This window comes from Gallus gallus, chromosome 24, assembly GCF_016699485.2.
Source record: "Gallus gallus isolate bGalGal1 chromosome 24, bGalGal1.mat.broiler.GRCg7b, whole genome shotgun sequence".
Classification (NCBI taxonomy): Eukaryota; Metazoa; Chordata; class Aves; order Galliformes; family Phasianidae; genus Gallus; species Gallus gallus.
The window spans coordinates 276994-293983 of record NC_052555.1 but is presented as its reverse complement, the minus strand read 5'-3'; the positions used below and the strand labels follow the sequence as shown (position 1 = coordinate 293983).

General features: G+C 48.8%; 1 protein-coding gene across 1 annotated transcript; it reads left to right on the top strand.

Moving 5' to 3' along the window:
- The first annotated feature begins 1027 nt into the window (after window positions 1-1027).
- Window positions 1028-16420, top strand: CCDC15 (coiled-coil domain containing 15). Its single transcript, XM_040652273.2, has 11 exons — window positions 1028-1076; window positions 1329-1517; window positions 3589-3738; window positions 4542-4730; window positions 5321-5437; window positions 8985-9143; window positions 10803-10922; window positions 12706-12809; window positions 14912-15091; window positions 15159-15307; window positions 16079-16420. The coding sequence occupies exons 2-11, from the start codon at window positions 1353-1355 to the stop codon at window positions 16189-16191; spliced, it is 1446 nt and encodes a 481-aa protein (XP_040508207.1). The 5' UTR covers window positions 1028-1076; window positions 1329-1352; the 3' UTR covers window positions 16192-16420.
- The last annotated feature ends 570 nt before the right edge of the window (window positions 16421-16990 follow it).

Genomic DNA, 16990 nt, shown 5'->3' with positions numbered 1-16990 from the left:
AGTGCCAATTAGTTCCCGGCACGGCTCAATGGGGCAGCGGGAGCGGGGCAGGCTGCCCGGAGCTGCGTCCTACGGGGCGCTGCCAACTCATCACACCACCGCGCTGAGCTGCCCCGGGCTGCCTGCGTGGCTCAGAATGCATGCGAGGATGCTCAGAGGTGTTTGGGGGTGTTTGGGGGGGCGCTGGGGGGCTTTGGGGGCACACCGGAGGATGCTCAGCGATTTTGGGGGAATTGTTTGGGGGGAGTGCTTGGAGGTTTTTAGGGAAGTGATTTGGGGGGACTTTCGGGGATTGGAGGGAGATGCTGGCGAATGATCGGAGGTGAGATGCTGTGGGGGGTCTTTCAGAGGAAGGTTTGGGAGGTGGTTTGGGGAGTGCTAACGGGCAGCTCCAGGGTGCTCAGAAGGGCTTCCTGGGGGGGTGCTCTGGGACGGGCCAGGGAATGCTTTTGGGCTGCTCTGGGGGATGTTTCAGTGGGATGCTTCAGGGGTGCTTCAGAGATGCTTGGAGGGATGTTTTGTGGGGTGTTTTGGGGATGCCTGGGGGGATTTATGGGGGTGATGCTCCCCAGTAAATGACATCTTCAGGGTTTAGATTGCATTTTCAGGATGCTCTGTGGGACGTTTCAGGGAGATGCTCTGGAGGCTGTTTGTGGGATGCCCAGGGGTTGTTTCAGAGGGATGAGCTGGAGGATGCTTTAGGGATGCTCTGGGGATGCTTGAGGGGGGAAGCCCTCGGGGGCGCTCGCAGGATGCCCCGGGGATTGCGGGGGTGATGCTCTGTGAGGACTCTTCGAGGCTGTGCTCTGGGCTGTCTCGAGGATGCTCTGGGGACGCTTTAGGGGTGCTCAGGGATGTTTCAGGACAACGTTCCGGAGGCTCCCAGGGCACGGACCTCCTCCACACCATTTCCCCCCCCCCCCGCCCCCATCATCCCTTCCGCCCGCAGCGGGACGCGAACCGGGGACGCTGAGGGAGGGGGAAAATGGGCGGGAACATAGGCGGGGCTGCGGGCGGAAGTGGCGCCAGGATTCAAACGGAGGGCTGAGGCGGAAGTGGCGGTTGGTGCGGTCCGGGTGCGTGGGGGGGGTCCTGTGGCGCTTTGGGGATGAGGAGTCCGAAGGGGATCTCCCCCTTAGATGGGAGAGGGGCTGTGTGGGGCCTCTGTGGGGCGGTAGGGAGGAGGCGCCACCCCTGGGATTTGCGGAGGCGGTGGGTGTGGTGGGGACCCTGGGGTGTGAGGGGTTGCACGTGGGGTGGGTCACGGAGGGCGGGGGATGGCGCTGTAGGCCGTGCGTCCGCGTTCAGCCCCTCGTTACCCCCCCCAGGAGCAGGCCCGGAGCCGTGCCCGGATGCTGCCGTCCTCCAGACTGCGGCCGCGAGCGCCCCGGGGGGCCGTGGGCCGTCCGGCGAGACCCCCACGGACGGGCCGGGCGCTGCTGGGCGAGAGGAGTCTACGAGTGGCCCCGGTGGGCGCCTGGGTGGAGAGCGGCCCCCGCGAGCAGAGCCGTGCCTTCGTGAGTGCTGCGCCCTTGGGCTGCTCGGGAGGGGCTCCGCCCCACTGCTGCCCGCCCCGGGCGGGTGACACGAGCCCCATCTCGGGCTGCAGGCAGCCGGGAGCACGTATTATTTTGTGTGATGGGGTCCCGAGGGGCCGCGGTGCCCATGTAGCCTGCCCTCCCTTCCACCTGCACTCTGGATTGGTTCGCTGCGTTTTTTATGAGAAACAGATTAATTTCAGAACCAATCAGATGAAGACCCTTACTGATTATATAGAGAGCTGCTGTTGATTACTTAGCTTTTTAAACCACGCACTGTAACTTTAGCTGGATCTCCACGTTTCCAGCTTGCTACCAGCAGCTGACCTCTACCATGGGTGACAGAGCTAACAACTACTGACGTTTTGCCCTGTATCAGTGCACTTTATATTGTTTGCCACCTCCCTGTTTGTGTCTAAAGGATGTTTGTAAGCAGAGGTTTTATTCCAAGTTGCTGATTTAAAATAAATAAAGAAATGCTGTCGGGTTTGGAGCCAATCTCTGCAGTACCCCATTAGAAATGCTTAAGAAAATCTTCTCTGGTGCTTATCTCAGGGATTTCTGCTTTGAGGGTTATTATAAGAGGACTAGAAGTGCATTAAATATAGGATGATGAGTTCAGTCCCCTGTAATTAATGTCGAAACGTTACAGAAGCTCCTGTGCTTCTGCGATGATTTATTTCCATATTGTAATTTAAATTCTGAAAGGTTGAGATAATATATGGAAATGAATTGTCTCTGTATTCATACAACTTCCACTGCCAAACTTCGAGGTGAGCTGGAGCTTTCCTGGGGCTCAGGTTTTGAAGCCAACTGAGAGCTGCTGATCCTTTTTGGGGGCTGAGCCCTCGCTGTGTGCCGGAGCACCTTCTGCACGTTTGCCATACGCCAGCTGTGCTCGTGCCTCCCCTTTGCCCTTGTGCCTTCAGGTGTGGGCAGAGTTGCGTGAGGTTACTGGAGCTTGTTTAATACACCTGCATACAGCACTGGGTCATATTAAAAAATAAAATGAATGTCTTCAATCAGCATTGCTAATGAGATTGCCAGCAGGGAACATGGTGAGTTGGAGATGGTATCATCAGTGCTGCTAGCAGTGCGGAGTTCTGCCTGCCTTTGTGCTGTGGTTGTGCCAATGGGGCCCGGCTGCCATTCGTGTTCCTGGCACCGAGGTGTGGGGTGCAGCCATCCCTGCGAGGTTGTTGAAGTATGTGGTGGGTGTAACCAATACCAACCCCACAGCCCTGTCTGTCAGCTGCTTACCAGTGGCTCCACTTATTGCCCTTCAATCTCTTTCTCACAGCTGTGTTTGATGTAAAGCAGTATAAAACTGAGCATCTAAATAAATAAAACTGAATTACCCTGTAGCAGGTGACAATCTGCCCCTGCAGATCCCTTTTCCAGAGTTTTGCCCACTGACTTATTGATCTGGCAACCAGGAAATGGAGCTGGTTTTCTTTAAGCATTGGCAGTGTTAGCAGGACTGTCTGGCTTGGCTTCAACTGTGAACTATGAAAACCTGATTGTTAGGTTGTTCGTTTTAATCTTTCACTTTGGATGGTAAAAATCATTGTCAAAGCAGTAGCTCTGCCTGTGCTGTGGTCTGTGGTGTTCAATATGCTTCCAGCACTGCTCTCGCAAGACACTTAGTGAAAAATGGATGTGGGTCATTGTACAGAGCATTAACACAACCTGGGCCAGCCCGATTCTTTGGTTTTGAATATTTGAGCATCCATTTGTGGAACAGTGATCAGGAGTCGCTGTATTAGGCTATGCTCTTACTTTTCCTTTCTGTGCGTTGTGTCAAAGGAGGAAGCGTGTGTGCTCTGTAACAGCACCTGGCTAGTTAGATTTCATTCTAGCTAGTAACAATTCAGTAGATGTTGTCCAAGCTGGTACTGTGCACGTTTGAAATAAAATGTTATCATGAAGCTCTCTGGGTGCTACTGGCCTGGCCTGTTGCTACAGGTCTTTGGAAGGGAAGCAGGAATATGGGCTGGTACCATCCTGCAATGTTGCAAAACCCTGTGAAATCTGCTTTTATCTCTTCCAGGCTTCGGCGTTTCAGGTTGAGGAGGAGCTGAAGGAGCAACAGAGGAGGAAGGCAATGAGGCTGAGGCACTTCCAGGGAGAAGTGAAGCGGCGGGTGAACCAGCAGGTCAAGATGAGAAGAAAGCAGCAGCTTCAGAGGTCCTGTGAAGCGGTGAGCAGCTCCTCTCTGTTTTCCAAAGCAACATGTCCCTCTAAACTGGGGTAAAAACACTATCAACCCCAAGTCAGGGTATTAGTAAGAAAAAACCAAGAAACTTGTGGCTCCAGCAGGCACTTGCCAGTTTGCAAGTGGCAAACCCACAAGTAAGGCAGCCCAACACCTTGGCTTGCTCTGATACTAAGGGTGCACTGAGCCTTCTGTTCCACATGGAAAGGTCACTGGCTCTCTGGGGCAATAGCTAAAGAACAGAGTCCTGCTGACCTCTCAGATCTCCAGTGTTAAAAAATAGCCAGACTGAATTGTGAATAGTGCAAGTGTCTCCTGGTTGTCTTAGGGAAAAACAGTCTGTTTCTCTTCCCATGGAAATGCTGCTTGCGAATTGCTATGACATATTATTCTCATTTCCCTCCAAGAGCTTGTTTTAGATGATCCTTTGAATATATTATTTGATCCTTTCTCCTTTTTAACTTCAGTGATAGTTGCCAGAAACTCGCTGTACAGTGAGAAAGGGAAGTACTGAAATACCAACAGTTCTGGGCACCCTGAGGGTGTTTGGGCTGCTTCCAGTGATGAGAAGGCACGGTTGAGTGGGTATGTCCTCACATTACTGCCAGAACCACTCAGAGCAGAAGAGCTGCCAAACTGCTGGTGTTTGCTTGTGGTACTTTAGTGTCTTGGTTTTAGCCACAGAAGGGTACGATCCTGTAAGCTCAGTGTGAGCTTCTGTGGAAGCACATGCCAGCCAGGTGGGAGGTGATCACTGGAGATTTGCACGTGGCTTTTTACCCTGGCAGGTGGAGAAGGAGAGCAACCTCGCCGTGCAGTGCTCGGGCTCGGTGCTGCACCTGACACCCAAGAAGAACACGTGTGTGTTCCGGAGCTGCCCTGTGCCTGCCATCTGCAGCTCCAGTGCCCACGCTGCCCTGGCACAGCAGCAGGAGCAGGGGGTGCCCAGCGAGCCCTTCCAGCAGCAAGCTGCCCAGGTGCGTGGGACCCTTCCACACTCATCCTTTCCATCCCTGTTCTGTCATGCTGAGTGCTTCAGTGTTAAGATGGAAGATGGGCAATATTTTGTTTTCTACCCTTTTTTACAGCACTTCCCTAGTATATTTTTTTTATGCTGATCAAAGCGTTGGCTTACATTTTACTTGTTTTTAAGAAATATTGGTGTACCACTCCATAGGACACTTGTACTTGCCTCACTGCTTGTAGATACAGTGAATTTTTGTTAAAACCTGCTGGAAATACTCAGCTGTGACCTATTGCTGTACTGGGATGTCATGTTGGAGAGGAGGCACTAGATGGTGCCACCTCATTGAGCGTGTGACCTGCAGACCAAGTGTGCGGGATCCTGAAATCTTGGTAAAGGTGCTGTAGGGACTGTCTTAAGTGTTTTCAGTAGTGATGGTTATGGTGCGTTTGTTACTTTATAATGTGTGTTTATCTAGGAGCTGGAGTTGAGCAGGGCCCACTGGGACACCTCTTTTATGTCAACGAATTTCTTGGTGTGGCACTTCTGGAAAGCATCTGTTGACCTGATGTTGTGTCTGTCCTTCTGTCCCTCTCATGACAGCTTAGCAAAGCCATGAGACAAGTTCGGCGCAGGCTGGCATCCTGTCGGACAGTGCCCAAAGGCACGGAGGTCCCAGAGCTCCCAGGTGGCACATGGACGCTTGGCCAGAAGCAAGATGTAAGTGGGGCAGCTGGGCAGGGGGTGAGTTACCTGCGAGGCTGTGGGCAGGGCTGGTCCTAACTCCAAACCCGAAGATTCGCTCAGGGAGATTCTTCAGCAAAACCTGTGGCTTTGTGACTCAGGTGACAATGTGCCTGCCCATGGATGAGCAGGACCCAAGGGCTCTGTTGCATGGACACTTCTACCTTTGTTCTTGCAGCCACCTTTCAGAGAAGGCAGCAGGACAGAGTGGGTGAAAACACCTCTGTTTGCAAGATTAATGAAAGATAAACTAGGAAGTAAGAATTCAAATAATATTTTAAAGGCTTAGATTGTAATTTGGGGATCTGGAAGGAATGTGGTGATCAGCCCACCCCTTGCGTGCCCTTCAGCAAACTTCAACTGCTCCTATTGCAGCAGTCAGTTTTGTGCACATGGCAGAGATCTGGAGGACTTTCCTCATTCAAGGCTGGCTTCAGGCAGACAGCTATTGGCATGCATCTCCTTTTCTCAGAGCACTAAGTACATAGGAGTCACATAACAAGATTAGTCCCAAGTGCCTGACCTTTTGTGCTGTTGAATTTCATCCTGTTCTGATTGCTCAGAATCAGCTTTATGCCATAGCTACTGGCATAACTGTGTCCTGCTTTGTATGCCAAGACCTTTTTTTCACTGATGTACTTTGCCCATCTGCAAGTCCTGGAAAACACTAGCAGCAGCCCAACCTGCTATTTTGTCTCATTACCTCCACTGGAGCCAACTTCCTGCCTGTCTTGCACTTCTTCATTCCTTTCTCTTTTCAGGTTCATCAAAGGTGAAGTGCATTTTGGCTAGCTGTTATCTAGAAAATGCCTTTTATGTGAGGGTTGGTCTGGCTCTTCCTACTCTGTACTGTTGGATGTCTGTTCAAGTCAGCTTTGTGAACAAGAGTTGCAGAAACACTATAATTATGGCTCAAGGAACTTGTATCTATTTCAAACACTACACATACCTTCTATTTAAGTCCTTGATGCTCAGCAAGATGAATAGATAACATTAGTTACCTGTTAGTGGTGGTGTTGCCTGACATGGGTAACACAGTCCCTGCCTGTGCAATGCAGGCACTTAAAGAAGGCAACAGGCTGTGGGATGTGTAGCGTGGGAGTCATACGGGTTGTCCACAGCAGTGAGGAACAAGTGTGGGAGAGGTTGTGGTTCACCCCATCCACCCTCCTACCTGAGCTGCAGAAAAAGGCTAATCTATGCTTTCTTAAAACCTCTGACAAGAAGGCTCTCTTAGTTTCCGTAGGCAACTTTAGTCTGGAGTGAATATGTTAATTTATTGCATTGCTTTGTCTTATTACTCCAAGATAGAAGAGAAGAGAGCTCTTGTGTTAATGTGAATCTTTCTTCCTGCATATATGCATGGTTTTCCATAGTCATAATTAGGACAGCAGCTTATCCCCTTCTTTTCAGGTGTAAAGGCTGCGGACTTAACACTTCAATAAATTGCTGCTCTTCCTTTGTGTTTGTCCTGATTGAGCTTCCTTGTGCTGCCTTCTCCATCCAGTCTCTTTGATTTGGATGCAAGCATTTAAACTGTTCTCAGATACTTCTGTAACTTCATGTGATGTTATGGGGTCTGCAAATGCAATCAAGGCATTTCTTTGTTCCATCACTCTGGCTGATAACGAAATTATTGAGCAGAGCCCACTTAGTCCTTCCCTTTCTCAGCAAATCCACTGTGACTGAGTCTTGATAGTGTTTGTCATCGGTACTGCAAGTCCTTTTAATGGTTTCACCTAATAGATATTTCCTTCCCGAAGTGCTGAATTAGGCCCTGTCAAAAGCTGGGCTAAAACTGAGGTATGTGCCCATTCCTAAGAATCTAGATCTCCACTTGTATCTAAGGGGGCTGATAGCAGCTTGTCTGCCAGTCCTGGAGGTAGCCCAGGGCAGGTCCTGCACACTTACAGAAGAAGTCTCAATTTCTAGGAATAATCTGACTTTTTTCCTCCCAGTTCTAGTCCCAGATTTTCCTCACTGCTGTTACCAGCTCAGAACAGTTCTTTGGCTGAAAGCTGATGCACAGAAGCATAAAATAGTGTTGTTCCTGGTGTCCTCTGATAGCTATCCCTCTCCTTGTGTACTGAGCCCCATTACTGAAAGCCTGATTTCTTATTATTACCTTGATATCTCTTGTTTTACTTACAGCCTTGGCCTTTGTGGCACTTGTTTTATGTCCCTGTGTGCTTGTGTTGCCTCCTACATGATTCTTTTTGTAATCTGACCCATGCTCCATTTCCTCTGTGCTCACATTGATCACAGGCACCAAAATAGCTTGGAGATGAGCCAGGTTTGTCTCACACTATGCATCGTGGCTCTCCACTCCAGCAGAGTAGCTTGTACTTGTTCAGTTAGCACTGTTTAATAGATCATCTGCTTTTTCGGTCCTATTTTCCACCTTTCTCTTTTTTTCCTTCTTCCCAGTAAAGACTTGCATTCCCTGTGATTGTTAAACAAGAAGGCTGTTCCTGAAACCATTGCTGTTCTCTTCCAGGGATTCCTTTTTGGGTCAGACACTTTTCAGAGATCTTACTGGTCTGTTTCTTGCTGCATGTCTTTCCCAACCAGATACCTAGATTGCAGTAGAGTGACAATTACCTGTCCTGTGTCCTGCTCACCAGGCTTTTCATTGCCTTTAGTGTTTGTAGGTCACCAGCATGATAGCACCCAAATTCTTTTCCCCAGCTGATCACTCCCCGAGGAATTTTTTTTTTTCCTCAGTGTTTTCATTTCCTTCTGTCTTCGGGGCTTCAGAGCATCCTTACAAGACAATAACTGCTGATCTCTACTCTCTTGTACCATTGAAAAAGCTTCTCTGTTGTATTTCTGTCGTTCCAGTGTTGATAGAGCAGTTCCTTTGCCTATCAAGTAATTTCTTTTTCAAACTGGCTCCAGGCTGTCCTCCATGCCTATGAATTGCAGCAGTATGACCATCTCAGGCGATTCCTGACTTAACCCACATTCCTCCTGTTGATTCATCCTGCGGGCACTTCCCTTCCCTTCCCGTCTCTGTTTCTATCCTGCTGAAGGGATAGCAAGGGAAAAAAAACAAACAAACTGGCTCAGAGCTTGCTTCTGGCATTTTGATTTTTAGTTTGTAGGAAACAATCTGCTGCCTCTCAAAATATTTTAATATCCTTTCAGGAGCCTGCCCACTTACCATCTGAACGAGCACAGAATGAGTGTCACTCCAGTAATCCTGCTCACCCCAAATCCTTGCAGTCAGGAAGTGTTGCCTGGAAAGGTCTTTTTCTTTCCATCACCCTGCATGCTTCTGCCCCTCTGTATCTGCAGTTGGTGAGAATGTAGTCAGGAGCCACCCTGCTAGATTTTCTGGCTCTTGTGCCCTGCGGTGATGTTTGAATACATTGCATTGCTGCTTGCCAGATCTCAACTAGCTTCTCAGAGCAGGTGCCCTGAGGTTAAAAGTACCTCTAACCCTTACTCGAGGACATTGCCTTTGCACTCTGCATCCAAAGCAGTCACATTTGAACCTCATGTTTCCTCCTCTCTCCTCCAGCAATCAGTGCTGTATGCCCCAGTGCCCACCGAAGGTGAGAACGAGGAGCTTATTCTAGCAGGACATCATGATCTTCCAGCTGAACTGCAAGACCAAATGACAGCCCCACATCAGGCTGAGCAAGATGATGATTTCTACATCAAAATGGAATTTAGACAAGTAAGACATGAGTCTGGACCAGATGGTCTTAAGAAGTGCAAATCTTTGGGAGTTATGTTCAGGCAGGGGCAGTGAGACTGCTGTTGTAGTTCCATTTGCACCTTCACACCTGGCAAGCTTGTGCCTGCTGTCACCTCTGGTCAACACAGACCAAAGAGTGTGAAAGCAACATGAGGTTGGTGGTTTGGAGAAGGCTCTCTGGCATGCACCGCACGCAATGGCTCTGTGAGAAGGTATGTAGGAACTTGTATCTTGATCTGTAGGCACAAGGGCACCATTTTTAAATGCCTGAAGCCTGTTAGTGGGTAAGTGTAATGAGAGCTGTTGTGCCTGCTCTTAGAATAGCTGTATCGTTTTGACATTACACTCTCACCACTTTAATCTTAGCGCTGCGGCTTCCTAAGCAGTTTTATGTGTGCCTGCCTTGTCATGCCAGTTGTCTCATGCTCAGCAGAAATCTGAGACTCACTGTGCAATTGCACTGGATGCTTAATCAGGCTCCAGGCTGGGGCAGGAGGACCTGCAGCTATCCCGCATCCTGTTGCCCTTCTGGAGGCAATGGTGGGATGGGAGAGCTGTGTGTGCATCAAACTGGCCAGAGACCTCCTCTAAAAAGGAAAAGATCAGAAGTTTTTCGTGAGAGGAATGAGCCGAGATCACTCATCCTTAGGGGCACCATTAATGTGCATGCTCCCAAGAAGGGAACTAATGTATTTATTGATGGGTTTTCTGTTTTCAGGCAGTTTTATTAAGTATCTGGGGGTTTGCAAATGTTTTGTCCTTTGGACTACTTGGAGTAGTTAGCAAATACATTATGGCTAAAGCAGCATGTGCCCAACCTTGTCTGGTGACTGGTCCAGCTGAAATACTGACTTGACAAATACTTTGAGTGGAGTGAAGAAGGCAGAGGGTTTTAGGAGATGCTGCCTGTTGTCCTCTGCACTTTTCCCTGTGTTGCTATTGTTTTCCAACACTTCATGAAGTTGACAATGAAAGTTCAACAGGTGAAAGGGTTTTATGAATCCCTATTTGAACTGAAACAGAAAAGTCTAAGGGTACCTCTAGAAGTGTTTTGTCAAAGCTTTGGTCCTCTTGCTCCTGTATGGAGATGCAGAACATGTCTTCTGTCTGGTGATGGGGAGAAGCCAACCTACTGGAGTGGTGTGACACTGATAGGCAGCTGAGCTCCATCCCACTGCTCTGCCATTCCCACTCTTCAACAGAACAGGGTGAGAAAATATGGTGCAAAAAACAGCTCATGGGTTGAGACGAGGGCAGAGATCACTCACTGATTACTGTTCATGGGAAAAACAGATTTAATGTAAGGAGGTTAGTTTATTACCTGTTGATAACAGATTAAAGCAGTGAGAGCTAAAAGCAAACTAAAACTACTTACTGTCCACCCTCCTCCTCCTGAGGGGTGGAAGGGAACAGGGAATGGCGTTCAGGTGCTCCATCTCTGCTACTCCTTCATCCTCACTGCTTCCCTGCTCTGTATAGGTCCCTCCTGTGGGGTGCTGTCCTTCTGAAGTGATCCTGTGTGCAGCTAATGCTGAGTGTGTTACTCTGGGGATCATGCACAGAGGACCTGCCTCCAGCCTGGAGGATTTTGCTGAGGAAAGATGAATGTTGATGCTGCTCTCTCATGTTATCTTTCAGTTCTCTAATGGATCAGTGAAGGATTTGAGCCCACCAGAGTCTCTGCAGAGAACAACCCTTGGTTGTCAAGCTCCCCTTGTCCTGTGGGCTGGCATAGACCAAGAGGAAAGCAAGAAGCAGGTTGGTCTGCTCCAGCTAGGTGCTCATTGTTTTGTATCTGTTTCAGGAGTGAAATGCACTGAAGCTAGGTGATGCTGCTGGCTCAGATAAGAAGCCTCTGGAGCAGCAGTGATGCGTGAAGCATCTGCTGAGTTTGTCAGTGCTGATGGTTTCTTGACCAAACCCACCAAGTTCTTTTTTTAAGGTCTGTTGTGACCCTATGTGCAAACACTAGTAGCTATTCCCACAATATCTGGGATCTGAATAATGCAAAGATGTATTAGGAAGAAAGGTTTGGTTCCCTCTTCCTTGCAAAACAAAGGCTGTGAGGTGCTGTGATTTGTTTTCTGCAGTTGCATGGAGAGAGAGGGAGGAACTGCCAAAAATGCTAAGTAAAAAGAAAAGAAAAAAAATGAACAAAGCCCCAGTTTATCTTGTTTGTGTACGAGGCTGGGAGTATAAAAGGTTCCCTGCATATCAGCACACAGCAGGAGGGATGGTGGCTTTCAGGCGCAAGCTGCAGCCCTGATGCTTGCAGGAACTTGGCTGTGCTCAGCGTGAGCTGCTTCGCTTGGTCAGCACAAGACAGGGAGTTTCCTCCCTCTTGGCTGGCCCTTTGCTTGAGCAAAGCAGTGCTGCTTAACTCAATTCAGAAGTGGTTGAAGCTTGCTGGGGTTTGTTGTGTGCTGCTAATGGGATCTGGCCTCTTTCTGTAGCATGCTGAGGGTCTGATTTAATCACCAGGACCAATCTGTGGCCAACACTTTGTCTCATGTTAATGCAGGAGATGCAAAGAGATTGCTTCTTTGGGATTCCTCAGGAAAATGGCTTATTTTTTCCTGCTTCCTTCTGACTTGAACGTTTCTTTTTTTTTCTGTCAGTTTCTGCGTAGTCTACAGCCTAAAACTCAAAAGGACTTCGAACAAATTGTGTTTTTGTTCTTTACGTGCATTTTCTAACAAGCTGATCCAGAAATTCAATTGTGGTTTCTAGAAGTCATGACAGCAGCTGGGGTTTGTCAGACTGTTCCTTCTGCCCCTTGCTTTGTATCTTCTTGGCTCTGATCCACTCTGAGATAACTGGTTTTGCAGCAGGATCTTCCGTGTGGCTTTTTTCCATCCAGCTTTCTGTCCTTTCAGCCTGCCAGTCTCTCCTGTGCCTTTATGTCCAGCTGTGCAAGGCCCTCTGCAAAGAACAGGGTGGACACCCTCAGCCCTAAGCTCTTGGTATTGATGAGAAAATCTGTGCCTTGAGCTTGCTGGTATCGTGGAGCTCAGGGACACTGCATGCTGACTGCTTCCCCTTCAGATGGGAGAGCTTTGCCTGTAATCTTTAGCCAGCAGTTTTCCTCACCTGTGCTGCAGCTGTGCGTTTAAGCTGAACCCCAAATACTGAATGTTTGCAGTCCTGCATGTGGTGGGTTCAACTTGGTGTTGTGCACTGTTGTTTGTAGCACACTCCTTTAGTGGGATTAGGTGGGAACTAGGCCTTTTTCCAGGAGGAAAGCAAGAGTTCAGAAATTTGTCAGACAAAAGATTCCATATCCATAGGAGGGTCAGTCAGAGAGCACTGGTACAAAGCTCTCCAATGCTCCATGATGCTTTGGTTCTCCTTTCCTCATCTCTCCATCTCTTTCTTCAGTCTTGGGCTATTAAGAGATTTCTGACGATCCTTTGGAGAAAGAGTGAGGTTTCCATCTTGATAATCACAAGCTCCAGAAGTCAAGCTGAGTGTCTGTACTACCTAATATTAGGTGAGTCTGCTCCAAGACATCCTTCTCAAAGCTGCACTTTTATTCCTGCAGCGTCAGAACGAGTACCTGAGGTGCAGGCGCCTCTTCATGAGCGCTGAGCGAGAGCAAGTGAAGGAGCAGCAGAGGCAAAAGGAGAGGCAGAAGAGGATTGCTGAGTGAGTACATGTGGGTGAGCAGCACTTGCCTCTTGCAGCCCAACGTCCAGGGTAGGGAGGCTTTGTGAAGACTGTCCAAAACCACAAGTGACAGGACCTTTTCTGACTCCTTTGCCGCTTTATCAACTTTTAAAAACGAATCAGGAAGTCAGCTGAGAGAAGCCCTGTGATGCAAATGTCTCCTGTTTTGGTGCCCAAACCATTAACTCTGGGATGGGTTTCATTCACCTGAAACAGGAACAGAGACCCTAAAGCTGTGCTGAGTCCTTTGGAGGCACTCAGTACATCTCTGTTCAGTTTCTGAGTCCCCATGCAGCTCTGGGGGAAGCTGGGAGCTGAGGTGTCAGGCTTGGAGAGATGCAGTTCACCACAACACAGCTCCCTGGGACACTGACACCTAGACCACATGCTACTGCCACAATCAGAAACATTGGGGTGAGATCACATTGCTCTTAAGCCAATCTTCTCTGGATTTTTATATCAGGCCCTTCACCCTCAGCTATAAACATCTATATGGCATAATAAAAACTTTTTTTAGCATTTGTTCCCAGAATGGAAAACTCAGTATCTGTGTGGAAGTCTCCCTCTGTTATGGTGGCTGGGTCGCCTTTTCCATTTAGGGGGGTCCTTAAAGGAGAAGCTCTGTGAATTCACACCAAAGAAGAAAGATGCTCTATGTTTTTGTCTTTGACTTGCTCTGGCATAAAATAACACAACTGCGTGATCCCCTTGTGCTCTGACACTGGTTCTGTGGAACCAGGCTTTGAGGGCAAGATTTGGTCATTCCATTCAATTTAAGCACAGTTTCAAAAAGGAGTGTAGCTCAGCTGCCACCTGCAGCCAGTTCCAGTCAATCTGAGGGGACAACCAGCAGGCAGCATAAATGCTCCAGCCCATAAATGACAAAGTCAGCCTGCTGCGGTGCAGTGTCCTGGAGCATGAGGTCCTGATTTTTTTTTTTTTTTTTGTGGTCATTTTTTAGACAGAAATTGTAAGGAAATGTTTCTCCAGCCACATTCCTGAAACTTGAATTGGTGCTCAGAGCTTTGGAGACACTTTCTTGCCCTGCAAGTGCTGGCGAGACACTAGGGACCTCCTAGTTAGTGATGGGTCTTTTTTTTTTCCCTCTTTGTTCTTTTTTTTTTTTTTCCTAGTTGCAGGGGCTCTGCTGGGCCTGCAAACTGCTCCGCTCATGAGCGAAAGAGAGCTGTTTTTGCAATTACTTTGTGTAATGCTAAGCTGGCCTTGACCTTAGTTTCTATAGCAGAAGATTTATGGCAGTGTAGTTAAGGCACTATTACCACTTCATAAAAAAGAGTTTATAACTTGACGAGAAATTTGGCTTCAGTACTTTAATTCCCAGCATTCATATTTGACCCAACAAATAGAGTAACATCCGAAATGTCCCGTTCGATTATGCTTCCTTCCCCTGGCTTCTCCCCAGCTTTGATATTCGGAATGCCTTTTGGCAGTGATCAGTGTGTTACATGTGATAGCATTTGGTACTCATCAGCAGGAATAAAATGGCACATGCTTTGGTTTAAAGTATTTGTGCTTTGTAATTGCCACTTTCAAGGGAATGTGCTTTGCATTTTTTAAGTTATACAGTCCAGATTCCATGGAAGGCGTTGTGGTGCCATGTAGGTGCAAGGGAGAGTGAGGCAATGGAGAAAGGTTTAGTTAAAAAAAGGAAAAATAAATTAACTTGAAGCCTGTTTAGAGTAGGTGTGGGATCCTTGGAATTTTTCTGTTGTACTTCTGCAGCCATATTTTCCTTGTCATTGACTTCTTGCAAGGGCAGCTTACAGCAGGGTCCAAACTGCCCAGTTTGAAGAAATCGAAAGTGGGGAGGCTGAGCAATTGTCCCCAGGAACTGCTGCCCTCTGGGTGGATATAGAGGACCTCAGGCACCATTCTTAGTTTCTTAAGGCTGGAGGAGCACCTCGGGAGGCTGTTTAAGAGCACTGAAGTTGGCTCTTGGGAGAGCAGGAGTATGTGTCAGCATGGGTGCCAGCAGTCCAGCACGTGTCTGGGTATGGAGGTCATGTTGAGAATCTTCTTCCCACTCTGAGGTGGTCAGTGAAAGCTCTCTGTGCCTACAGGATTAAGAGCAAGAAGGAGAACCAGCGCCAGGTGGAGGAGCAGAGGATGCAGGAGGTGGCTAAGCAGCAAGAACCCTTCCTGGGGGAAAGTGTGTGCGAAATTCTGGCCCAGCTTGAACTGGAGGAGAGGAGACTAAAGAAGGTCAAGCAAAAAGAGCAGCGAAATAAGGAGTACACAAGGTGAGCTGGCAACAGCCGGGCCTCTGCTCCTTGTGCTGAGCCTAAGGGACTGCTTTGTGCCTTGCAGGTATGTAGAAGCTTTAAGAGCCGAGGTGAAGGAGAAGATGAAACTGTACAACATCGACTTGCCTCCCCTGTGCTCCTGCAGCTCTGACTTCTGGGAGTCCCACCCCACTACCTGTGCCAACAACTGCATCTTCTACAAAAACCACAAAGGTAGGAGCTCCAGCATCTCAAGAGGAGATGGCAAAGACCCAACTGAGGGTGTGGGTCTGACTGCACCGAGAGAAATCAAACCTGACCAGATGTCATTCCGTGCTTCATGTACACCTTAACTGCACAGATGTGCACCAGCTGCTGGCTTGCCTAATGCAGGACTGGGGCAGCTCAGGCATGGTGCTTGGGGAGAAGCCAGGTGCTTGGCTGCTCCTTTCCAGTCCCCTCTCCCTCTGTCTCTTCAGGGAGCTCAATGGCATCATCAGCAAAATGCCAGCCTCTGTGGCAGAGCATTAAATAACTCTGCTGTAATGTAGATATGTTGACGGGGGGAGAATGAACAGACTGGTTAAGGGCATGGGAACCTAGTGGCTTTTGTAGTGCTCTGCTTAAATGCCAAATCTGCTCTTGGGAGATTGCTTGTAAAAAAGTGATGGAAATCTTCTTTATGTGAGAGTGCTCTGATCTTGGCCAAACACCTGGCTGAGTAATTGGGAGCCCTCTGCTAGGTGGCTTTCCAAGCTGTAGAAATGGGAGCCTTATAGAAACCTCTGGCTGACAATAGTGCTCTGTAATGAGGATCTTACAGGTGGCTGTACAGGTGGCATGTTGTAAAAAGAGTGTGGAAAACTACAGGCATCTTGATGGTTTATTTTTTTTTAAATAGCAAACAGAAAAACATTTTTTTTTTTCTTGCATTGAAAGCCTGAAGCTTTTAATTAATGAAATGCTCATCTCGTAACACTGCTGCTTGCTCCTTTTCCCTCCCAGCCTACAGCCACGCACTACAGTCTGTCATCTCATCTTGTGACCTGGTGGATGGAAGGCCGAAGCTGCCCCTCCGCCACCTTGCTGCTCTCTGCACCTGCCCTGCAAAGCTGTGAGGAGGACAGTGGTGGCGGTGCTGCCGTGTCTCAGCACCAGAGCTGCACTGTGCTGATGCATTTCGCTGCAGTTTGTGCTCAGGTTTGAATTGCACATCTTGGACTAGGTGCAGTTGACTATTGCACAGAGCAAGGGCAAGTGTGAAGGAGCAGATTGCTTTGTGGCCTTGGTTAGAGTCAAGCACTTGGATTTTAACATTCAACTGCAGAATAAACTCTGCAGCACGGATGATGCTCTTTGGTCTCATTTGCGGTGAGAAATGAGCAGAAAGGAGGTGCCTGAGGTTGAATGTCATGTTGCCTCATGCATCACTGAAGCCCTGCTCCAGGGATTGCTTGCAGAGGGTTTTGCTGTGGGTGTTGCCCCCAGCTGCTGCCTGAGGTGTGAGCCTGCTGCCCAACCTTCGCCTGCCCTGCTCACTTCATAGAGGTGGGAGCCCGGGCACCCAGCCAGCCTGGGAACAGGGTGCATGCTCCAGCTGCTTTGGATGAAAAAGCCCTCCTGAGCCCAGCCCGTCCCTCTCTTTTCTGTTCAGTTCCCTATCGTGCATCCTGGCCCCTGACTCTCAGAGCAAGGTGTATTGCTTGCTGCTTTCTTCCAGATGAGCACCTCTTAATTACAGGGCAGCACCCAAGCCATCCTCCTATGGCCAGTGGTTTGCTCTGGGAAGGGCCTTTTTCATCTCCTGGCACAGTTGGTGCTTTCTCTGGCTGCTGCTGCTCGTGGGATGCTGGGACAAACTTGTTCTGAGCAGTGGCAGCACACATAGGGTGCTGTGTGGTACCCATATGGCTGCTC